At 37.8% G+C, this 25,287-nt stretch overlaps 1 protein-coding gene across 1 annotated transcript in view; it reads left to right on the forward strand.

Annotated features, from left to right (window-relative positions):
- POLQ (DNA polymerase theta) overlaps nucleotides 1-25,287 on the forward strand; it is a 119,694-nt gene that overhangs the window by 79,618 nt on the left and 14,789 nt on the right. The window contains exons 21-26 of the mRNA XM_017891207.1: nucleotides 2,173-2,310; nucleotides 3,502-3,676; nucleotides 7,663-7,789; nucleotides 8,458-8,579; nucleotides 15,797-15,981; nucleotides 18,708-18,819. Coding sequence (XP_017746696.1) covers nucleotides 2,173-2,310; nucleotides 3,502-3,676; nucleotides 7,663-7,789; nucleotides 8,458-8,579; nucleotides 15,797-15,981; nucleotides 18,708-18,819 — 859 coding nt within the window. The remainder of the gene's footprint in view (nucleotides 1-2,172; nucleotides 2,311-3,501; nucleotides 3,677-7,662; nucleotides 7,790-8,457; nucleotides 8,580-15,796; nucleotides 15,982-18,707; nucleotides 18,820-25,287) is intronic.

Genomic DNA, 25,287 nt, shown 5'->3' on the forward strand with positions numbered 1-25,287 from the left:
AAAAAAAAAAAAAAAAAAAAAAAAAAAAAAAAAAAAAAAAAGCTTAAGCTAAAGAACTTCTACATATATAACTTGAGATCTTTGTGTTGTCTTTATTCATAATGGGTCTGTCTTCTTGGGTTTGTTGCCTTATTGTTACTTTAATAGTGTTTTATTTTTCCTATCCAGTTACTTGATTTTTTTCTCCTATGCTGCCATTCGTGTACCCTTTGATACCTGTATTAGGGTTGCCTGATAAAATACGGCACATGCAGTTTCAATTTTGTATTTCATCCTGTCATTTTTGAAAACATAGATGAACCTGAAGGACGTTATGCTAAGTGAAATAAGCCAGTTACAGAAAGATAAGTACCATATGTTTCAGATGATCTCACTATGTATGGAATCCAATGAAGTTGAACTCCTCGAAGTGGAACAGTTGTTACCAGAGGCTGGGGGGGTAGGGAGTGGGGAAATGGAGAGTTGCTAATCAAAGGGTATAAAGTTTTAGATAGGGGAATGGGGAATTGTTTATCAAAGGGTACAAAGTTTCAGATAAACAGGAGGAATCGATTCTAAGATTTATTGTACACAAGGGTGGCTAGAGTCAATAATATTGTATTATATATTTCAAAGTAAGAGAGTAAATTTCAAATGTCTTACTGTAAAAAATGATAGGTCTAAGTGTGGTGATTAATATATTAATCAGCTTAATTTAATCACACCACATTGTATACTTACATCAAAACATCATCTTGTACCCCATGAATGTATACAACTATAATTTGTCAATAAAAAATTTTGAATGTCAGGTAAACAATGAATAACAATTTAGTATAAGTATGCCCCATGCAACTCAAATTTAACTGGGCATTTTGTAATTTTATTTGGTATGTGTGGCAACCCTAATCCCTATACACGCGTATGTTCACATCTGTGTAACACAGTTCTTGGGCTAAGTAGTTACTGACATCCGCAGTAAGCCTCAGTACCTTTCATTCCTAAGACCCCATTGAAACTGGAACCAGATCATTGTTTCTGTCATCATTACTATTCTAGGGAAGCATAGAGATTATCTTCCCTTCCACCCCTGGCCCAACTCGTGGGAAAAATTCTTGTACTTATACAAATAGTTTCAATTTTTAGAATTATTACTGGGAAAATAATCCAAGGTTCATTAAAACCCACTCAAAATATACAAGTGAATGATTAGGTATAGTAGATAATGTTCTGAATTGCCCTAGTTTCATCCCCTCTAATCTGAGCTTATGAGTGTTACACGGGATCTTCCACCTTCCGCACAGCGTGGTCCTGGTGTCTTCAGTGGGTGCTGCCAGCCCTCTCTAGCATTCATTATTGCCACATTGTATTGGCCACCTTCTCCTAACTTTTTGTGCCTAGTGACTGTCAGGGCCCAGCATTGTGGTGGTGGCACTAGATGACTTTTTAAACCCCTTCCTACCTTAGTGTTTTCTGATTTTTGTAACGAGACAATAGCCATGTAAGCTTCCATGTTGATCTATGGGGCTTAACTGATTGAACAGTTTCATTTAGGAGAGCTCACAATTCTTAGAGCGATAAGTCTCAATGTTAATAACTTGTTTGCCAGTTGCTCAGCACAGCGTATATACATGCCTGTGTTCCTGACTGCTTAAAAGCTGGCTGGGTGTGGTGGCTTATGCCTATAATCCCAGCACTTTGGGAGGCCGAGGTGGGTGGATTGCTTGTGCTTAGGAGTTTGAGACCACCCTGGGCAACATGGCGAAATCCTGTCTCTACCAAAGACACAAAAATTAGCCGGGCATGGTGGTGCACGCCTGTGGCCCCAGCTACTCGGGAAGCTGAGGTGGGAGGATCACTTGAGCTCAGCAAGTCAAGGCTACAGTGAGTTGTGATCACACCACTACACTCTGGCCTGCGTGACAGTGAGATCCTGTCTCAAGAAGAAAAAAAAAAAGGCCTGTGTTAGTATTAATCTGATAGTGCCTAATTAGAATATGGATAGACTACCTGACATATAAAATTTTCATTGCCATCATTTATTAAATGTGGTAATTCCAAATTATCCAGAGAAACATTATTTCAATCCATGTTGAACTGTAGAGATTGTTTTCTAAAATAACTTAAAATATTTTCTGAATGATAGTCCTTGCAAGTTTCATTCTTGACTAAAGAGGCATTAATTTCTTGCAGGTTTTATTTTTGGAATTGAAGTTGCCCCCAAATGGAGAGATGAAAAACCAAGGCAGCAAGAAAACTCTGGGTTCTACCAGAAGAGGGAATGACAATGGACGCAAGCTAAGGCTGGGAAGACAGTTCAGCACTAGTAAGGTGCTCTTTGGGGCAGTCACAGAGCAGGGCAGAACCTAAACTGCTTTTAACATTTTGGTATCTAGAAAGAATGCTGATGAAATCAAGATCTTAGCCTACCATTTGAATTTACCCAGATATAAATGAACACATTGGTTTGTGGTTTGGTAGCCCACAAATTCTGTGGAGATATTCCAGCATGGAAAATCTTAATCATAATCTAAGTTAGCAGTTGTGTCCTTCCTTCCTATCATTAACATGGTATAAAGGTTTATAAAGTTGTACCACCATGCCCGGCTAATTTTTGTATTTTTAGTGGAGACAGGGTTTCACCATGTTGGCCAGGCTGGTCTTGAGCTCCTGACCTCAAGGCATCCTCCCGCCTCAGCCTCCCAGTGTGCTGGTATTACAGGCATGAGCCACTGCACCAGGCCTTGATTTAAGAATTTAATCTGCTAATTACAAAGTAAAATTGTTAATCATAATCCATGGAAAACTATATGCATTAGTGGGATGGAAGAGAGAAAGGGCTTAATTTTACTTTTACTGATGTTTCGGGGAAAATAGGGTAGAAAATATAGCCATAGAGCTATCCAAGTTGCCCTTGTGTAGAATTGTGGTCCTTATATCGTTATCTATGATTTGTCTGCTCCTAGGAAATTTCTTTAGCTCCAGGCTATAGCACATTTTTTAATTTAATCTCACTGGCCTTTTTACTCACAAGTTTCTGTTCCTTAATAGTTCACTGAAAGTCTATAGTATGAAAATTCAAAGTTTTAAAATAAATGTCTCCTGATTACCTTCATGTGGAAACCATATAAGTATCCGGGCAAGCACAAAAACAACTGGGATACTTCCAGTCATGTGAGGAGTGAAGGAGGAAAATGCATAAAGAAAACAGATGATGTAAAATAAACTTTTGGTGGAGTGTGGGAAGGCAGTTACTTTGTTAGACTGACAATTCATTGATTTTTTTTGAAAAAGGTAGTTTTAAATTGATAGTGCTCAGTATTACCACATTTGCATTTTATAAACTATAGTTATAGTTTTATCAATATGGTGGTTTAAATAAAAAACCCAAGTAATAGTTTTGAGTTGTAGATATTACTCTTAAATTTAATTTTGAGATTGTATTATCTACAGAAAAGAGATTCTAACTTGCTATGGAATTTGGACAATAATTCAATCTTACCTTATTATTTTTTTTGGCAGGATGTTTTAAATAAATTAAAGGCATTACATCCTTTACCAGGTTTGATATTAGAATGGAGAAGAATCACTAATGCTATTACCAAAGTGGTCTTTCCCCTTCAGCGGGAAAAGCGTCTTAATCCTTTTCTTGGAATGGAAAGAATCTATCCTGTATCACAGTCGCACACTGCTACAGGTGATGAGAAATCTTAAGTATAAACAATATCCAATTTTGAAGTAAAAACATTTTCATATGCAATATTTCTTATGATGGCTAAGAATTCAAGTGTTGATCAAGGGGTTCAGTAAAGTTTTACACCTATAAAATACATGCTTTTTCCAAAGCATAGATAGATACTACCTGGGTACAGAGATGAGTATTAGTCCCTGCTTTTATTTTTATTTATTTATTTATTTTATTTATTTATTTATTATTTTTTGAGACAGAGTTTTCATTCTTGTTGCCCAGGCTGGCAAGTGCTGATGGCACGATCTGGCCTCTCTGCAACATCACTCCCAGGTTCAAGTGAATCTCCTGGCCTCAAACCTCCCGAAGGTAGCTGGGAATACAGGCAACACACCACCACACCAGCTAATTTTTGTGTTTCTTAGGTAGAGATGGGGTTTCGTCACGTTGGTTTCAGGGCTGTCTCGAGACTCATGACTCAGGTGATCCACCCGCCTCGGCCTCAAGTGCTGGGATTACAGGAAGTGAGCACTGTACCCAGCCTGCTTCTGCTTTTAAGTTACTGTGTATAGGGAGTAAAACTGCGGATGGTCTGAGGAACAGTTACTTTCAATGTGAGTCCATAACAGGATTAAAATATTTGAGTCTCAGTGGTCTTATCGAAATTTCGAGCGCCAGCTCTTTTTTTGAGCTCTTAAGATTTTCTCCAAAAGGTTGATCTGATAGGCCTCTGGGATCTGTATAAAGTAAGTTGTCTATTTTAGTTTACCCAAGCGAAAAGGAAAGCGTGTAGAGTCCTTTGTATAATCTCCATGACCCTGAGATAAGTAAGAAGTGTAATCTTATGAAGAAAAAAATTGTATTCTTTCTCTAGGCATACCGAAAACTCTAAATATTTTGCCAAATGGTTCTGTGTAGTGGAAGAGAAAGGGTGGCTTTAAAAAATCATTCATAGAGGAGGGCAGCGCTAGTTTTAGATTGGTGGTATAGAATGTCGCTTTGACATCAGAAAATCGAGGGTTTGAATCCTGCGTTCTTCTGAATCTTTGTAGACAAGGCATCCTTAAAACCTCTCAATGCCTAAGTTTTTTTCATGTATAAAAAAGAAAGGTTAATGCGCCGGCGCACAGTTGCTTACTGCCCTGGGTAATCCAGCCACTTTGCGGAGGCCAAAGGACGCCGAGGTTCACTTGAGCCCAGGAGTTTGAGCTCGGCCTGGGCAAGATATGTAAACCATTCTCTGTAGAAAGTCAAAAAAATTACCATGCATGTGGTTAATCTTGTGCTTGTAGTCCAGCCACTTGGGAGCTGAGATAGAAGATCGCTTGAGCCCCTGGGAGCGTCAAGGCTACAGCTGAATTGTGATTGAGCCACTGCACTTCAGCCTGGGAAAACAGAGCTGAGCACCTTGTCTCAGGTCATCAATAAAAAACTAAACCAATAAACAAAATAAAACAAGTAATAACAGTTCTTATCTCACACTGCTAAATTCTTGAGGATTAAAAAATAGTTTCATAGATGCTGATATTTAGAATAAGTCCATGGGCTCCTAGAAAGTGTCACTATCAGTTGCTGCCCTGTTAAACCAGTGCGGAGGCTTCGTGAGGGCGCTTGCTTTTCTCTACTTGCTATATCCCTTGTTCTAAACTTTTAAAACTTGTCCCATCCTAGTGGATATCTTGGTTAGTAATTTAAATTCACTTGAAAAACATACGCTAGCCTGGACGGCTGGCTCACGCCTTGTAATCCCAGCATTTGGGCAGAAGCGAGGCCGGGTAGACACGAGGTCATGAGGATCGAGGACCATTCCTGATAAAACCGGTGAAAACCTGTCTCTAACTAAAAAAATCACAAAAATTAAGTCCAGAGTGGTGCAAGCGCATATAGTCCCAGCTACTTCGCGGAGGCTGAGGCAGGAGAATGGCGTGAAACCGGAGGAGCGGAGCTTGCAGTGAGCCGGAATAGCGGCCACTGCACCCAGCCTGGGCGACAGAGCAAAGACTCCATTCTCAACAACCAACAAAAAAAGGAAAATACGGCTAATCAATATTAAACGTATGTAAAATAAAACCCCTCCGCGGATGAAAAAAAGACAACATCAAAAACCTAGAATTTTCTTTTTATAAAATTAATTGTATTTATTATTTTTTATTTATTTAATTTATTTATTTTTGAGACGGTAGTCTCGCTCTGTCACCAGACTGGAGTGCATGTTGGGTTGATCTCGCTCACTGCCAACTCTTGCCTCCTGCGTTCAAGGATTCTCCTGCCTCAGCTGCTAATTTTTGTAGTTTTAGTAGAGACAGGGTTTCGTTATGTAGGCCAGGATGGTCTCGATCTCTTGACCTCGTAATCCACCCACCTCGGCCTCCCAAAGTGCAGGGATTACAGGCATGAGCCACAATGCCCAGCAACATAGAATTTTCAATGGTGTTGCACATTTATTTGTTCTTTACAAAGCAGAAGATAAAATCAGTAATAATCCTTCTGCTTTGTTGTTTGTAAAGAACAAATATGCAACATTTATTTTGATGTTGTTACTGATTTTACTTATGAGTGAATTTAGAAATGTATTTTAATAATATTTTATAACTTTTATAATATTTAGAAATACAAACTTAAGCATAGCAAAGCCATTTCATGAATATATTTCATGTCCATTAAGCTATATATTCATTCTTTGTAATTTATTTTTACCATATTTTTGGTCTGCCAGTGTTGCCTCATTAATTCAACTAATAGACCAGAGTAGTGTGCTGTATATTAAGTGTTATAGAAAAGAAGACAATGTGTTGACGTAAAAAGAGCCTTGGCTGCCTTCCTCTGCTGTTTGTTAGCTTTGTAACACTGCACAGGCCATTTAGTGACACCAATTATGTTAAAGGTTATCACTGATTGAGCACTTATTTTGTGCTAAAAGCTAAATGACAAATATATAATATCAGGGGATCATTCAGAAAAACAATGTCCAAGTCACTTAAAATGTCTGATTTATCAGAAGATGATAGAGTTATATATAGCTAGTAGACAGCCTGTTACAATGAAGAGTGTGTCATAAAATAGAGTTTTAGTGTTACTGATAGTGTTATAAAAATCACAGTAACAAAATTACTCAAACTTTTTTGGAATGATACTTAACATGTTTTCATGTTTTAGAGAAATTAAACCAATATTAAGTAAACAAAAGATGTAAAATATATTGGGAAATAAAGGTTTTATAAGCTTTTTTTTTTTTTTTGAAACCAAGGTCCCCTTGTTGCCCAGGCTGGAGTACAGTGGCATGATCTCAGCTCACTGCAACCTCCACCTCCCAGGTTCAAGCGGTTCTCCTGCCTCAGCCTCCCAAGTAGCTGAGGATTACGGGCACTCGCCACTGTGCCCAGCTAATTTTTTTTGTTTTTAGTAGAGACGGGGTTTTACTATGTTGGCCAGGCGTATAAGCATTTTTTAAAAAAACAGCTTTCTGTTCACTGGAAAATTTACTATTAACCACCTGATTCAAGTTTCACCTGATTCAGTACTTCCAGTCAGTACTATTGTTGATTCTCTTGATGAATGATAATGATGAAGAAGAACAGCCAGATGATGTCTGAAAGTGATGGGCTTTAGAAACTTCAGGGGTTGTTTCTCCTAAAATCCGTTTGATTAGCCTTTACTCACAAATATGGCCGCTAACATGTTGTAGGGCTGAAATCTGATACTCATTTTAGCATAGGAATAGTTCAGTTTATCAAATTACTTCTCATTGTGGGATTGTTTTCTGTGTAAAACATAGTATTTTAGCCAATTCATACATTCATATATTTTGGGATGGTCTTGTACTTATTTTATCATTGTTAGACACATGAACATGATGAAAAATATTTAAATGTAAATTTATTTCAGTTCAGCATTGATAGTCTGCATTTTTAAGATAATCCAGAAATGTGAATACTGTTTAAAAAATACCAGATTTTTTTTTTCTAATTTTATATCTTTATTCTGCTTGATTTTAGGACGAATAACCTTTACAGAACCAAATATTCAGAATGTGCCAAGAGATTTTGAAATCAAATTGCCAACACTAGTAGGAGAAAGCCCACCTTCTCAAGCTACAGGCAAAGGCCTACTTCCCATGGGCAGGTAGGCACTGTTTCTCTGTATCTGTATTAATAAACTTTTGTAAGTATGAATGGCTCAACATAGCTTATTAGAAAAATAAATGAAATTCGTTTAATTTTATGTTTCAGACGTACCCATTTCTGTCCTAGACCATTTTGAATTCTGAGTCCCATCTATAAAGAATCTAATTCATGTTTAATTGAATGTTTGCTAAAAAAAAGTTCTAATGTCTTTGTTAAGCTTTAAAGTGAGTCTCAGATAAAGGTTTTTTTGTTTGTTTGTTTGTTTGTTTGTTTGAGATGGAGTCTTGCTCTCTTGCCCAGGCTGGAGTGTAGTGGCGTGATCTCAGCTCACTGCAACCTCTACCTCCTGGGCTTGAGCAATCCTCCCACTTCAGCACCCTGAGTAGCTGGGACCACAGGCATGTGCCACCATGCCCAGTTAATTTTTGTAGAGACAAGGGTCTCACTTTGTTGCCCTGACGAGACCTGAACTCCTGGGCTCAAGCAATCTGCTCGCCTTGGCTTCCCAAAGTGCTGGTATTACAGGTGTGAGCTACCACATCCAGCCCTCAGATAAGGTTTTTATTAAGTTTCTTAGATGGAAATACTGATGTTTCTGAAAATCAGACCTTTTTCATATATTTGAGACTGCTTCATGTCTAACTGATGATGTTGTTTGCACCATAGAGGAAAAAATAAGAAGGGTTGCAGCCTGAACCCTGGACGCCAGGCGCAGATGGAGGAGAGAGCTGCAGACAGAGGAATGCCATTTTCAATTAGCATGCGACATGCCTTTGTGCCTTTCCCAGGTAAGGTGGCTGATAGCTTTGAAGCTTCTCATTGCTGTGAGAATGTTTTTCAAAGCATGGATAAAGCCTGAAATATGAGTGAGACTTAGAGCCTGCATTGGTCCCTCCATCTTTCTGTCTACAGTGGAGCCTGCCTTTCTCCTTTGTTGTGCCGAGTTTATAGCAGCCATCGTCTCCATGATCTGCTCTGTGGAAAACTTTTATGGTGTGTGCTCAGCAGCAACAGTCTGCTGAAACCATGTTTTCTAATGTCATAAACTTCTTTGCAAAGTCCAGTTGATTTTGTCAGTCTTCATCCTCTTTAACTTGTTTACAGCATTTGTCACTGTTAATCAACTCCTTCAATTTCTCTTCTCCCTTGACCTGTAAGGGCACAGTTTTTCTCTCCTTCTAACTTGTTTGCTTTTATGTTTTTTTTCTCTTTTTCTGCACTACTGCTTCCTATTGCATGGGGTGGCCCCTAAAGCTATTCTCATTCTGCCTGACCTCTCCTCAGTACTCTAGTCATAAACCTTTTGTTGTCAAGACATTTGGAAGTGATGATGTAACTTGCAGATCATCCCGACTGTTAGTATACTTATTTGTTCTTTAATCTTTCACCAGCTGGCAAGTCCTAGTGAGCACAATTAACCATCTGAATTTATTTAAATTCCATCAGAAACTTTTTGCCAATGGTGAATTCAGACCTATGATGACATGCCCTGCTTGGCAATTTTTAGTTTTACTTATATCTAAACTATCAGCATACAAAATTCTATCAAAGTTATCCAAGGGAGTCCCCAGAAGGTCTGTGTGGTATATTGTAATTTCTTTTTATTTTTTTTTTTGAGACAGAATTTTGCTCTTGTTACCTAGGCTGGAGTGCAATGGTGCAATCTCGGCTCACCACAACCTCCGCCTCCCAGGTTCAAGCGATTCTCCTGCCTCAGCCTCCCTAGTAGCTGGGATTACAAGCATGGGCCACCACACCCGACTAATTTTGTATTTTTAGTGGAGACGGGGTTTCTCCGTGTTGGTCAGGCTGGTCTTGCACTCCTGACCTCAGGTGATCCACCCGCCTTGGCCTCCCAAAGTGCTGGGATTACAGGCGTGAGCCACCTCGCCCGGCCAAGGTGTATGGTAATTTCTTTCTTTCTTTCTTTCTTTTTTTTTTGAGACAGAGTCTCACTCTTGCCCAGGCTGGAGTGCCACAGAGTTTTCTTAAAACTCATGAATCAGTTTGTTTGTTTGTTTGTTTTCCTGCAGCTTCCTCACCCCTCTCAGCCTTCATAGAAATTCTGGAGTAGGAAAATGCAATTGACATGCTGAATAGTACATCAGAGTCTCCTTGCTCTGGATTAGACTTTGGCTTAAGAGAATGTTGTGGCTGGTTTGATTTTTATTGTCCAGACCACTCAAATTTTCTCCATATTAGCAATAAGCCTGTTTTGCCTTCTTATCAGTTATGTGTGCAGTGGAGTAACACTTTTAATTTCCTTCAAGAACTTTTCCTTTCCATTTACAACTTGACTAACCGTGTGACACAAGAGGCCTAGCTTTCAATCTATCTCAGCTTTTGATATGCCTTCCTCACTAAGCTTAATCAATTCTAGCTTTTTGGTTTAACACGAGAGATGTGACTTTCCCTTTCACTTGAACACATAGAGGCCATTGCCATTGTAGGTAGATTAATTAGCCTAATTTTAATATTGTATCTCAGGGAATAGGGAGTTCTGAGAGAGAAGGGAGAAAGTTAGGGGAACAGCCAGTCAGTGGAGTAGTTAGAACACACACAAAATTGATCAATGAAGTTCACTCTTACATGAGTGTGGTTCATGGGTTGTAATAATAGTTAATATCAAAGATCACCATAACAGATAATAATGAGAGGGTTTGAAATAATGTGGGCATTACTATTAATAAAATGTGCCAGAGTGAACACATGCTGTTGGAAAAATGGTGCTGATACACTTGCTCCACTCAGAGTTGCCAAAAACCTTTAATTTCTTAAAAAAAAAAACAAGACACTGCAATATCAGAGGCATAATAAAGTCCAATTAGCAAGGTATGCTTGATTTTATAAAACTTACATTTTGAAAAAGTAGATCACATGCCCAAGTTGTTTCAAACATACTTGAAAGCATTTCTCACAAGCCGTGGTGGCTCACAACTGTAATCCCAGCACTTTTGGAGGCCGAAGCAGGAAGATTGCTTGAGTCCAGGACTGCACGTCCAGCGTGGGCAACAAAGGGAGACCCCATCTTTACAGAAAGCCAAAAAATTAGCTAGGCATGGTGGTGCACACCTGTAGTCCCAGCTACTCAGGCGGTTGAGGTGGGAATATCATATCACTTGAGCCCAGAAGGATGCAGCTGCAGTGAGCCATGATCATGCCACTGCACTCCAGCCTAGGCAAAAGAGCAAGACCCTATCTTAAAAAAAAAAATTTCCAGTAACTGAATTGAGTACCAGAAACTCATTTTAAAAAAAGTTGCATCTGCATTGACAAAGCTGGTTCATCTTTTTTTTAGAAGTATTAATTTGACTTTGAAGCAGAAACATCCATTATAAAACAATGTCTATACAAGTTAAGTAAATTTACTCTTATGTTACTCATTATTACAAGTTGAGTATCCCTTATCTCAAATCCTTGGGACCGAAAGTGTTTCAGATTTTGGAATATTTGCATATACATAATGTGATATCTTGGGGATGGGATCCAAGTCATAACATGAAATTTATGTTTCATATACATCTTATAGACATAGCCTAAAGGTAATTTATACAATATTTTAAATTTTGTTCATGAAACAAAATTATAACTTTGACCTGTTACAACAGGTCAGTTGTAGAACTTTCCACTTGTGGCATCATGTCAGTGCTCAGAAAGTTTTAGATTTTGGAACAGTTTGGATTTTGAATTTTCAGATTAGGGATGCGTACCTATAGTATGTCAAATTCAAAGGACTATTACTTAAATAAAAATGCGACTCTAAATTCAACATCAGAGCATTTAAAAAAATTTTAATATTTTCAATTTATATAACATGTTGATTGTAATTAAACTGTACTGCATATTGATTTATTCTTGAAAAATGCATAAAATTATCATTATTATTATTGTTGTTGTTGTTATTGGTAGAGATGGGGGTCCTGCTATGTTACTTAGGCTGGTCTGGAACTCCTGGGCTCAAGTGATCCTCCAGCCTTGGCTTCCCAAATTCTTGGGATTACAGGTATGAGCCACTGCACCCAGCCCATTATTAATTTGTTTTATGAAAAGTTTTCATTACAAATAAATTCTCTTACCTGTCTAGCTAGATGAGAAGTACATTTTTCACTTTCTTGGAGCCTCAAATATATGCTGTGTGATATCAGTCAAAAAACATAAATCACAGTGTTCTTTTTGTCTTTGATTACTGAATACTTGGCAAATGTTCTTTTGTTTCAAGAAAATATTGAATTGGAGTACAGTAAATCTTTGTAGGACTCTTTCATGAATGAGCTTTGACAGAGTACACAAGATTGTTAAATTCATTGTTAGAAATTTTCAGCAGTTCCTTAAGCTGGTGATGACTCAGCATTTGTACACATATATAAAATAATTTTAACTGTATTGTAACACTTTTGATGGTCTGATTTAGAAAACTGAACATAAATCTTTTTTATATGTATAGTAGAATGAAGAAATAGGGAAACATCATTCTCCTGTTTAAAATTCTAAAAAAATAGAGGTTTTTAATGACAAAGCTAAAGCATTGTCAATATGATGAAAACCAATTTTTTCATATCTATTTAAAATTATTCTTTGACAAATGTGAAAGATTCCAAAATATCTGTGTCGCTGGTTTGATTTTGTAAGCTAATAAAATTTGGAAGTCCACTGAGACAAAGCCTATTCAGAATATTAATTAAGCAGTTACTCGGTTATGGAACAATTTATCTAAAGCCAAAAAAGAAACACTTGCAATTTGATTGATCTACGATACTGTTAGGTTACCATTAGAATCTATGGGTAATTGGTGGTGTATTAGTCCGTTGTCATGCTGCTAATAAAGACCTAGCTGAGACTGGGTAATTTACAAAGGAAGGAGGTTTGATGGACTCACAGTTCCCCATGGCTGGGGAGGCCTCACAATCATGATGGAAGATGAAGGAAAGGCAAAGGGACATCTTGACATCTTACATGGTGGCAGGCAAGAGCTTATGCAGGGGAACTCCCGTTTATAAAACCATCAGATCTTGTGAGACTTACTCACTACCATGAGAACAGTATGGGAGAAACCAGCCCCATGATTCAATTATCTTCACCTTGCCTCTTGACATGTGAGTTTTGTTACAATTCAAGGTGAGATTTTGGATGGAGACGTAGCCAAATCATATCAGGTGGGTTATTTGAAGATCTTTCGCTTTTTGTAAAATGTGATTGATTCTTGTTATTCATGGTAGTTGCATTCTACAAAGCCACAGTGAACACTAAATTAACAAATACTGAAGCATTGCTGCTAGTATGCGGACGTTATGGTTGCCACCTTGTTGAATCTTTGGATTTTGTAGTCTTCACTAATAGAATATAAAGTTTTCTTTTGTCAGACAATTTACTTTCACATCAGCTTGGTCATTTTGAGGCCTTTAAAGGTTTGCTAATAAATGCTTAGAGTAGCCTGGCTCTAGGGCTAGGTTATTCCTGTTCATAAGGTATGGCCTTTCTGGAGTCTGCTTGGTGCTAAAGTTGTTTAACAAGATTTCTTCTCGGTCTTGTTACAGCTTGATCATTTCTTAGCATTCAAGAGTATGTTGTTGAAGTAGATGTTTAGCTGAAAGCTTTGCAGTATTTGTTCTTCCTTTAGTAATATTTATTTATTCAGTGTTTGTTCTGTGCTTGGTGCCCTGCACTTTCTCCCTGCACAACTTAATATTTGATCAAAAATCCAAGGAGATTCCTGTGCATATTTCTGGTGCTCCTTTTATGCACACCTTTTTTCTCTCCAAATTCCAGCTGTCTCAAAGCCCCAAACTCTAGACTCTGTTTCCTTAGTTCAGAGAGAGATATAGTGCTGTGTTTCAGCTGCCTTTCCCTGCTACAGATTCTGGAAAATGCCTCCATTCAGATCCCTAAGACTTTGTGTGGCTCACCTCATTTTCTACCCTTCTCAGTGATTATAGTTCTGCATGGCTTGTTGTCTAACATCTGAGAACCATTTTTTTTTCTCCTTATAATTTGTCCAATTTTATAGTCATCTGTGGTAGGAAGTCCACCAAAGTTGTGGTCATTTACAGGTTGAGTATCCCTTATGTGAAATGCTTGGAACTAGAAGTGTTTTAGATTTAGACTTTTTTTTAAAAAATTTACACTATATTTACCAATTGAACATCTCTGATTCAAAATCCACAATCTGAAATGGCCCCAGTGAGCGTGGTGTTTGAGCATCTTTTGGTGCTCAAAAGTTTTGGATTTTGAAGCATATTGGATTTTGGAATTTTGGATTAGGGATGTTCAACCTCTATTTTAAATTAGTATTTATCTCTGTTTTTGAATAGGTTATTCATTAACATAGTTCAGAAATCAACATGATGTAAAAGATGTGTATTGGGAAGCTTTGCTTCCTTCCCTGTCATCTACACTATCCTTCCCAGCTCTTATAGATTACTACACGTATGAGGATTTTTATGTATTTTGACAGTATTTCTTTATGCAGATATAAGCAAATATGGGTATATAATCTTTTCTTTCCCTATTTTTATGCAAAATTAGCATTCTGTATATACTATTGTGTACCTTGCTTTTTTCATGTAATGTTTCTTTTTTTGTTGTTTTTTATGTTTTTTTTGAGACGAAGTCTCACTCTCACCATGCTGGAGTGCAGTGGCAGGATCTCAGCTCACTGTAACCTCCAACTCCCTGGTTCAAACAATTCTCCAGCCTCAGCCTCCCAAGTAGCTGGGATTACAGGCATGGGCTACCATGCCCAGCTAATTTTTGTATTTTTAGTAGAGACAGAGTTTCACCATGTTGACTAGGATGGTCTCGATCTTCTGACCTTGTGATCTGCCTGCCTTGGCCTCCTAAAGCGCTGGGATTACAGGCATGAGCCACTGTGCCCGGCCGTAATGTTTCTACACTAGAGACTTCTGCTTATCAATAAGGACATTTAAACAAAAACCAGTTTAAACTATGTGCAGGCAATCTGTGCAGCAATCTGTGGGCTTGTTTGCTGAGTCATGGAGTAAAAATCTGTTTAATTTCAATAGATATTGTTAAATTGCCAACTAATGGGGAGGAGATTACCATTTTACTTCTCAGTAACGATGTACGAGTGTTTTTCTCCTTAGCCTTGTCACAGAGTATTGTCCGACTTTTGTAATTTTGCAATATAGGTGAAGAAAATTGTTTCTTGCCATAGATTTTCATTTCTCTTATAAAGTTGAGCATTCTTTAATATGTTTAAGGTTCTTTTGTTTTTAGTATGTCTGAACTTCTTATTTATAGTTTGTCTTTTCCTCCACAAGTAACAACTCTTCTTATGAAATGGCAATGAGTCCTTTGTGATATCAGTTGCAAATATTTTCTAGTTTTCTTTGACCCTGCTTTAATTTTTTAACTTTGTTTTTGTTTTGTCATGCATATCTAATCCGCCCATTTCTAATCTATAGCTAAATTATTTTAATCCTTTTAATAACTTGCTCACCTGTTGACCACTTGATTTTTTTCACTGAATGACTTTGTTATTGTCAAATCAGGGCACACATTTCTCTCCAGCCCACTTAACATTTGCACACATTGGACACCAGTTTTTTCATTAATTAATTCATTCAACAATCGTTTGTTAAGGGCCTATTATCTACCAGCAACTGTGCAAGGTTTTCTGTAGAATGAAAAGGAAAATTAAGCTTCCTATTCATAAGTACTCAGAGCAAAATAAGAGAGGCATGAAAGCACCATTTTGGATTATTTGTCAGGTGCTGTAGGAACACTGAGGAACACACTCCACAGTGGGCAGATGTCCGGGTGGCTTTACCCAAATTATATGTACTTGAAAGCTACATGGAAAAAAATGACCTAAGATACAGAGCTGAATTCCATCATATTAAGAGGAAGGTTTTAACTTTTGGCATGTGATTTCAAAGTTCTAAGTTAGAACTAAATTTTTGTCATCCTGCTCAATTATATGATATAGAACTTGGAATCTGTGATACGGAACTTGGTACTAGCTTTTCTGAAATCACTTCTACTTCAGGTGGTTTAATACTGGCTGCTGACTACTCCCAGCTTGAACTGAGGATCTTGGCTCATTTATCCCATGATCGTCGTCTCATTCAAGCATTAAACACTGGAGCTGATGTTTTCAGGAGCATTGCAGCAGAATGGAAGATGATTGAGCCAGAGTCTGTTGGGGATGATCTGAGGCAGCAGGCAAAACAGGTGATTTTAGTGAACATGTTTAATATAAAGGAGAAGAATTTAGTGACTCAAAAAATTTTAAAAATGGTCTCAATTATTTGCAACTGAGAAACAGTTTCTCCAACTTTGGATCTTTCAAAGCACATTTCATCTGAGCTTATCTCATGGTATTCATTATATTTTCTTTTGTGGTGGCAGTAGAAAGAACCAGAAAGACTGAGATCTGAGGCTACTTCGTGTCAGGAAAACCATATGCATTTAAAGCCATTATATGGCTAGTCACAGTGCCTGGTACTCAGTAGATGTCATTGTGGCAGTGGTGGTAAGAGTGTGTGTGTTAGTGTGCACCTGCATGTGTGCTCATGTGTATACTTAAAAAACATGTTTCTAAGCCGTGTGCAGTGGCTCACACCTGTAATCCCAGCACTTTGGGAGGCCGAGGCAGGCAGATCACGAGGTCAGGAGATCAAGAACATTCTGGCTAACACAGTGAAACCCCGTCTCTACTAAAAATACAAAAACTTAGCTAGGCTTGGTGGCCGGTGCCTGTAGTCCCAGCTACTTGGGGGGCTGAGGCAGGAGAATGGCCTGAACCTAGAGCTTGCAGGGAGCTGAGATAGCACCACTGCACTCCAGCCTGGGTGACAGAGCGAGACTCCATCTCAAAAAAAAAAAAAAAAAAATCTTTCTAGTCTGTAAGTGTTCTGAGGTAAAGTTCCATATTTTCGTGTTTATGTTTTTTTATAGCATCAAGCCATAGTGCTTTGTATAGAAGGTGGTCTCTAAATGTTTGTTGAAAAATATTGCTGACCTGTAGATTATAGTTAGAACCTGATAGCTTTTTAGCTCTTGAAGTTATTGGTTAGTTAATCCACCTATTAGGCAAAGAGTAAGTCAAAGGCCACGTTTATGCCATTCCTTGGCCTGGGTTAACACAGATACTTTCTTACCACATGACTCGTGGTAAATCGGATGCCATCTGCAAGACAGTAGGATTGCTAGCTGACGTAAATGCACATCACTGTACTCTGAGATCCTGCTGTTTTTGTGTTTTTGTTTCACATTTACAATTCTAGTTCCTCAGAGTTGTAGGGTTTATTTATTTATTTATTTATTTATTTATTTATTTATTTTTTATGGAGAGGTGGGATCTCAATTTGTTGCCCAGGCTGGTCTTGAACTTGTGGCTTCAAGTGTTCCTCCCACCTTGGCCTCCCAAAGTGCTGGGATCGCAGGCATGAGCCACGGCACCCAGCCTCACAGCTGTACTTCTTGACTGGCTCATCAAGCATGGAACACTTTCTCCAACCACCTGTTTAGCACCAACACTTCCACTATTTAAAAAGCCAGCTCTGTCCTCTCTGTCTGTTTAATCCCCAGAGGGGTCCTGCATTTAGCAAGAATCAAACCCTAGGTAAAATAGATAATATTCCCATATTTTATTCTCATAACCCATGAGATAGCTATTATTATTACTATCACCATTTTATAGAGGAGGAAACTGAAGCACAGAAAGTAATTTGCCTAAGGTCATGTAGCTATAACTGGTAGAGCCAGAATAAATTCAGAATGCCAGAACTTGGGCACCCTGACTTCCTATCCAACACACTTCCCCGCCGGAGGCAGCTGCTTCTATTTAATAGATTCTCACATGATTTAAGAGTGTTGATGCTATACAAGTTTTTGTTTGTATCACCATGCACCGAACCACCTAATCCCTGAGCCTTGCTGAGATCTCAGACAGCACTAAGTAACATGAGTTAAAAAAACAACAGTAGTAACAACAAAACAAAACGTGAAAAAGAAAAAAAGGAAAGGAAAAAAGCCCTCTCTCAATATATTAAAAAACGTGGGGATGGGGGTAGACTTTAGCTAGCTTATCATGTTGAAAGTTTTTTTCAGAATTCTGATAATCATGCAAGTTATCTTTTTGGATTTTATTTAATGATATGTATACAGAGCTTGCTTTATGTCAGTTTCCTAAACAGTTATAAGTAAAACCTAACAATCCCATGATATAGATATTACTGTCTTCATTTTATAGATGAAGAAATTAAGGTACAAATTGGTTAAGTGACTTGTGCAAGATTATACATTTTGTGAATGATAGAGCTAGGTTTTGAACCCCGGCAGTCCTTATGATTAAATCAGACTTTCTTTAATGGCCTATTTAGATCATTTCCCTTCACTATTCCCAAAATTTTCTTAGGTGTTTTTGTTTGTATTTAAGTGAAACGAATTCTGCAGTTGTAACATTTTAAGTGGCTGCGAGGTGAAGAGGATATTTTTTACCAGTTACGTCTTCGTCATAAAGTCACGAAGCCTACTCTTTCTACTCTTCAAGTCATCTTCAAGGGCAAGAAGAGGGATGTTTGTAATGCTTCTATTCCCTGACTCCTAAGCACTTGAAGTGGAAGTTAATGAAGTTCTGTGAGGAGTAAAAAGTTGCTATAAAGACTGCTGGATAAATGACAAATAGTCAAAAATAAATTTTTCCTTAGATCACACATACCTATTCATTGATACTCCCTCCTGCCCTCTTCTCTGTCTCTCAAAAAGTAGTGCTGAAAGGCAGAAAAGATGTTTGCTGGATATCAGCCTCTGTGGATCTAACCCACCAAAAGCAATCTAATCATTTTTTGACTCACTGTGAAATAAAAAGTTTGCCGAAATTCCAATCCTAATGAACCCTTTTATTTGCATTTTATGTACTTATAACCTTTATTTGTTGGATGACTCCCTTTCAGATTTGCTATGGGATCATTTATGGAATGGGAGCTAAATCTTTGGGAGAGCAGATGGGCATTAAAGAAAATGATGCTGCTTGCTATATTGACTCCTTCAAATCCAGATACACAGGTAATTTATCTTCTAGATAGTATTCTTTCCAACCATCTTACCATATTAAATTTAAAAAAATTTGTATAGTGGAATTTTCTTTTGAAATATCTATTAGTCAGACATTTTCATCAGGCATTGTTAAGGGTAAAAAATATTAACCTTATAATCACTTACTAAGAATGTGATAATCTTATTTCATATTTTTCATTAAAGTAGGGACAGAATAGTAAAATGCAGTTGATGTAAATCTACTGTGTCATTGTGAACAACCCATAAAATCTAGGAGTTGACTGGTGCTTTGGTTTAGATAGCCGTAGTTCGAAACAGTTAACTATTGAGTATGTGTACTAGGAACTCTGATAATTGCTAATTAAATATATGGGGAATTCTGAGAACAATTGCTGTTATGGAGCAGTTTAAGTATTGTCTTAAATGATCTTTTTTGCCTGTTTGTTGTGGTATAATTTACATATAATAATAAGATTCACCCTGAAAAAGGTATATAGTTCTGGGAATTTTGCCAAATGCATTTGGTCATAAAATTTACACCACAACCAAGATATAGAACCATTACTCTATCATCCCAAAAACTTCTTTTATGCTCTTTTTAAATCAACCTTGTCCTTTACCCCCGTTGGTACTGAAGCAAACAATGCAATATGGGCATGGTGGTCACATCTGTAATCCCAGCACTTTGGGAGGCCGAGGTGGGCAGATCACGAGGTCAAGAGATCGAGACCATCCTGGCCAACATGGTGAACTAAAAATACAAGAATTACCTGGGCATGGTGGCATGCACCTGTAAATCCCAGCTACTTGGGAGGCTGAGGCAGGAGAATCACTTAAACCTGGGAGGCAGAGGTTGCAGTGAGCTGAGATCGCACCATTGCACTCCAGTCTGGGAGTCAAGAATGAAACTCCATCTCGAAAAATAAAATAAAATAAAAAATGAAAAGAATCAAGGGGAAATTCTGGAGTAGGAAAATGCAATTGGTATATTGAAGAGTATCAGAGTCTCTTAATAGCCGAATTATTCAAGCAAAAGAATTACTGAGTTTGAAGACAGGCTATTTGGAAATTCACAGAGGAGACAAAAAATATAAAAAAGGATGAAGCACACCTGCAACATCAGAAAATAGCCTCAAAAGGGAAAATCTAAGAGTGATTGGCCTTGAAGAGGAGGTAGAGAAAGAGATAGGAGTAGACAGTGTATTCAAAGGGATAATAAAGAACTTTCCAAACCTAGGGAAAGATATCAATATTCAAGTAAAAGAAAGTTGTAGAACAGATTTAACCCAAAGAAGACTGCCTCAAGACATTTAATAATCAAACTCCCAAAGGTCAAGGATAAAGAAAGGATCCTGAAAACAGCAAGAGAAAATAATCAAATAATATACAATGGAGCTTCAATATGTCTGGCAGGAGACTTTTTAGTGGAAACCTTACAGGTCAGGAGAGAGTGGCATGACATATTTGAAGTGCCAAAGGAAAAACAGCTTTTACCCTGGAATGATATATCTGGCAAAAATATTAATATCCTTCAAACATGAAAGAGAAATAAAGACTTTCTCAGACAAATGAAAACTGAGGGATTTTATCAACACCAGAGTTGTCCTACAAGAAATGCCAAAAAGAGTTCTACAATTAGAAAGAAAAGGATGTTAATGAGCAATAAGAAATCATCTGAAGGTACAGAACTCACTGGTAATAGTAAGTATGCAGAGAAACACAGACTATTATAACATTGTAATTGTGATATATAAACTACTATTATCTTAAATAGAAAGACAAAAATATTAATAAAAAATAACTGTAAAAGCCTTTCAAGACATTGGCAGTATAATAAGATATAAATAGAAACAACAAAAAGTTAAAAAGTGGGCTGGGCATGGTGGGCCACACCTGTAATCCCAGCACTTTGGGAGGCAGAGGCAGGCAGATCACCCGAGGTCAGGAGTTCAAGACCAGCCTGGCCAACATGGTGAAACCCCATCTGTACAAAAAATGCAAAAATTAGCTGGACATGATGGTGGGTGCCTGTAATCCTAGCTACTTGGGAGACTGAGGCAGAAGAATCGCTTGAACCTGGGAGGCGGAGGTTGCAATGAGCCGAGATTACGCCATTGCACTCCAACCTGGGAGACAGGGTGAGACTGTTTCTCAAAGAAAAAAAAAAAGGCTTATAAGACATTATTTGCAAGTCTCATGGTAACCTCAAATTAAAAAAACATACAACAGATACACAAAAACTAAAAAGCAAGAAATTAAATCATACCACCAGAAAAAATCACCTTTATTAAAAGGAAGACAGGAATGAAGGAAAAAAAGAGGAAAAAAAACCACACAGAACAACCAGAAAACAATAAAATGGTGTTGTCCTTAACTGTCAATAATAACATTGCATGTAAATGGACTAAACTTTCCAATAAAAAGACACAGAGTGGCTGGATAGATTTTCAAAAAAAAGAAAAACAGGACCCAATGATCTGTTGCCTACAAGAAACACCCTTCACCTCTAAAGATACAGGTTGAAAATAAAGGGACGGAAAGGAGATTCCATGCCAATGGAAACCAAAAAAGATTAAGAGTAGCTATACTTGTATCAGACAAAATAGATTTCAAGACAAAAACTATGAAAAGAGAAAAAGAAGGTCACTATATAATGTAAAAGGAGTCAATTAAGCAAGAATATAAGAATTGTAATATGCACCCAAAATTGGAGCACCTGGACATATAAAGCAAATATCATTAGAGCTAAAGAGAGAGAGAGAAAGATCCCAATAATAATAACTGGAGACTTCAACACCCCTCTTTGAACAGTGGGCAGATATTCCAGACAGAAAATCAACAAAAATTATATTAAATCTGCACTATAGAGACCAAATGGACCTAATAGATATTTATAGAACATTTCATTTAACGGCCACAGAATACACTTTTTCTCTTCAGCACATGGATTATTCTCTAGGATAGACTATATATTAGATCACAAAACAAGTTTTAAAATATTCAAAAAACTAATATCAAGTATCTACTCTGACCACAATTGAATAAAACTAGAAATCACTAACAAGGAATTTTGGAAACTATACAAGCATGGAAATTAAACAATATGCTCTTGAGTTACCAGTGAGTCAATTAAAAAATTAAGAAGGAAATTTTAAAATTTCTTGAAACAAATGATAATGGAAATACAACATACCAATACCTATAGGATACAGCAAAAGCAGTGCTAAGAAGGAACTTTATAGCTATAAGTGCCTACATTAAAAAAAAAGAAGAAGAAAAACTTCAAATAAATAACCTAAAATGCATCTTAAAGAACTAGAAAAGTAAGAGCAAGGCAAATCCAAAATTAGTAGAGGAAAAGAAATAATAAAGATCAGAGCAGAAATAAAGAATGAAATTGAAACAAAGAATACAAAAGAACAACAAAACGAAAAGTTGGTTATTTTTTGTTTGTTTTTCTTTTTTGTTTGTTTTGTTTTGTTTTGTTTTTGAGATGGAATCTTGCTCTGTCATCCAGGCTGGTGGGCAGTGGCATGATCTTGGCTCACTGCAACATCCACCTCCTGGGTTCAAGCAATTTTCCTGTCTCAGCCTCCCAAGTAGCTGGGATTACAGGTGTGCACCACTATGCCTGTCTAGTTTTTTATTTTTAGTAGAGACAGCGTTTTGCCACATTGGCCAGGCAGGTCACAAACTCCTGACCTCAAATGATCTGCCCATCTTGGCCTCCCAAAGTGCTGGGATTACAGGTGTGAGCCACTGCACCTGGCCTGAAAATTAGTTAGTTCTTTGAAAAGATAAAATTGACACACCTTTAGCCAGACTAAGAAAAAGGAGAAGAACCGAATAAAATCAGAAATGAAAAAGGAGACAGCACAATGAATACTCCAGAAATTCAAAGGATCATTAGTGGCTAAGATGAGCAGCTATATGCCAGTAATTTGGAAAATCTAGAAGAAATGGGTAAATTCCTAGACACATACAGCCTACCAAGATTGGACCATTAAGAAATCTAAAACCTGAACAGTCTAAGAACAAATAATGAGATTGAAGCCATAATAAAAAGTCTTCCACAAAGAAAAGCCTGGGGCTCAATGGCTTCCCTACTGAATTCTACCAAAAATTTAAATAACTAATACCAATGGCTTCCCTACTGAATTCTACCAAAAATTTAAATAACTAATACCAATCCTACTGAAACTGTTCTGGAAAATAGAGGAGGAGAGAACACTTCCAAACTCATTCTATGAGACCAGTATTACCCTAATAACAACCAGACAAAGACACATCAGAACAAACAAAACCTACCTACTGGCCAATATTTCTGATGAAAATTGATGCAAACATCCTCAACAAAATAGTAGCAAATGGGATTCAACAATATATTAGAAAGATCATTCATCAGACCAAGTGGGATTTATCCCTGGGATGCAAGGATGGTTCAACATATGCAAGTCTATCATTGTGATACATCATATCAACAGAATGGATATGGATAAAAACAATATCATTTCAATTGATACCAAAAAGGCATTTGATAAAATTCAACATTCCTTCATCATGAAAACCCTCAAAAAACTGGGTATACAAGAAACATACCTCTACATAATAAAAACCATGTATGACAGACCCACAGCTAGTGTCACACTGAATGGGGAAAAAGTGAAAGCCTTTTCTCTAAGACCTGGAACACGACAAGGATGCCCGCTTTTGCTTTCATCACTGTTATTTCAAATCACATTACCTGACTTCAAATTATACTACAGACATATAGTAACCAAAATGACATGGTACTGGTATAAAACAGACACAAAGACCAATGGAACAGAATAGACAACCCAGAAAGAAACCCACACATCTACAGTGAACTCATTTTCAATGAAGGTATCAAGAACGTACACTGGGGAAAGACAGTCTCTTCAATAAATGGTGTTGGGACAACTGGATATGCAGAAGAATGAAACTGGACCCCTATCTCTCCCCTATCACTGTTATTCAACATAGTACTAGAAGTCCTAGCTCGAGCAATCAGATAAGAGAAAGAAATAAAGGACATCCACATCAGAAAGGAAGAGGTCAAATTCTCGTTGTTTGTAGAAGATACGATCTTATATTTGGAAAAACCTAAAGACTCCATCAAAAAACTGTTAGAACTGATAAACAAATTCTTTAGTAAAGTTGCAGGATACAAGATCAACATACAAACATCAGTAGCATTTCTATATGCCAGGAGCAAACAATCTGAAAAAGAAATCAGGAAAGTAATCTCATTTATAATAGCTACAAATAAAATTAAACCCTTAGGAATTAGCCAAAGAAGTGAAAGATCTATGTAAGAAAAACTATAAAACACTGATGCTAGAAATTGAAGAGGACACAAAAATATGAAAAAAGATTCCATGTTCATGGATTGGAAGAATCAATATTGTTAAAATGTTCATACTCCCCAAATCAATCAACAGATTTAATACATTCCCTATCAAAATACCAATGACATTCTTCACTCGTCACAGAAATAGAAAAAAAAAAAATGTACTACAATTTATATGGAACCACGAAAGACCTAGAATAGCCAAAGCTATCCTGTGTAAAAAGAACAAAACTGGAGAAATCACATTACCTGACTTCAAATTATACTACAGACATACAGTAACCAAAACGATATGGTACTGGGATAAGTACTGGTATAAAACAGACACAAAGACCAATGCAACAAAATAGAGAACCCAGAAAGAAACCCACACATCTACAGTGAACTCATTTTCAATAAAGGTACCAAGAACATACATTGGGGAAAAGACAGTCTCTTCAATAAATGGTGTTGGGACAACTGGATATGCAGAAGAATGAAACTGGACCCCTATCTCTCACTATATACAAAAAATCAAAATGGGGGGGCGGAGCACAATGGCCAAATAGGAACAGCTCCAGTCTCCAACTCCCAGCGCGAGCGACACAGAAGACCAGTGATTTCTGCATTTTCAACTGAGGTACTGGGGTCATCTCCCTAGGGAGTGCAGGACAATCGGTGCTGGTCAGCTGCTGCAGCCTGACCAGTAAGAGCTGAAGCAGGGCTAGGCATCACCTCACGTGGAAGCGCAAGGGGGAAGGGAATCCCTTTTCCTAGCCAGGGGAACTGAGACACACAACACCTGGAAAATCGGGTAACTCCCACCCCAATACTGCGCTTTAAGCAAACAGGCACACCAGGAGAATATATCCCACACCTGGCTGGGAGGGTCCCACGCCCACGGAGCCTCCCTCATTGCTAACACAGCAGTCTGCCGCGATCTATCCGAAAGGCAGCAGCGAGGCTGGGGGAGGGGCGCCGGCCATTGCTGAGGCTTAAGTAGGTAAACAAAGCCGCTGGGAAGCTCGAACTGGGTGGAGCTCACAGCAGCTCAAGGAAGCCTGCCTGTCTCTGTAGACTCCACCTCTGGGGACAGCGCACAGCTGAAGACCAACAGGGGAAGCAGT

Source organism: Rhinopithecus bieti, unplaced genomic scaffold (assembly GCF_001698545.2).
Source record: "Rhinopithecus bieti isolate Rb0 unplaced genomic scaffold, ASM169854v2 scaffold_759, whole genome shotgun sequence".
Classification (NCBI taxonomy): Eukaryota; Metazoa; Chordata; class Mammalia; order Primates; family Cercopithecidae; genus Rhinopithecus; species Rhinopithecus bieti.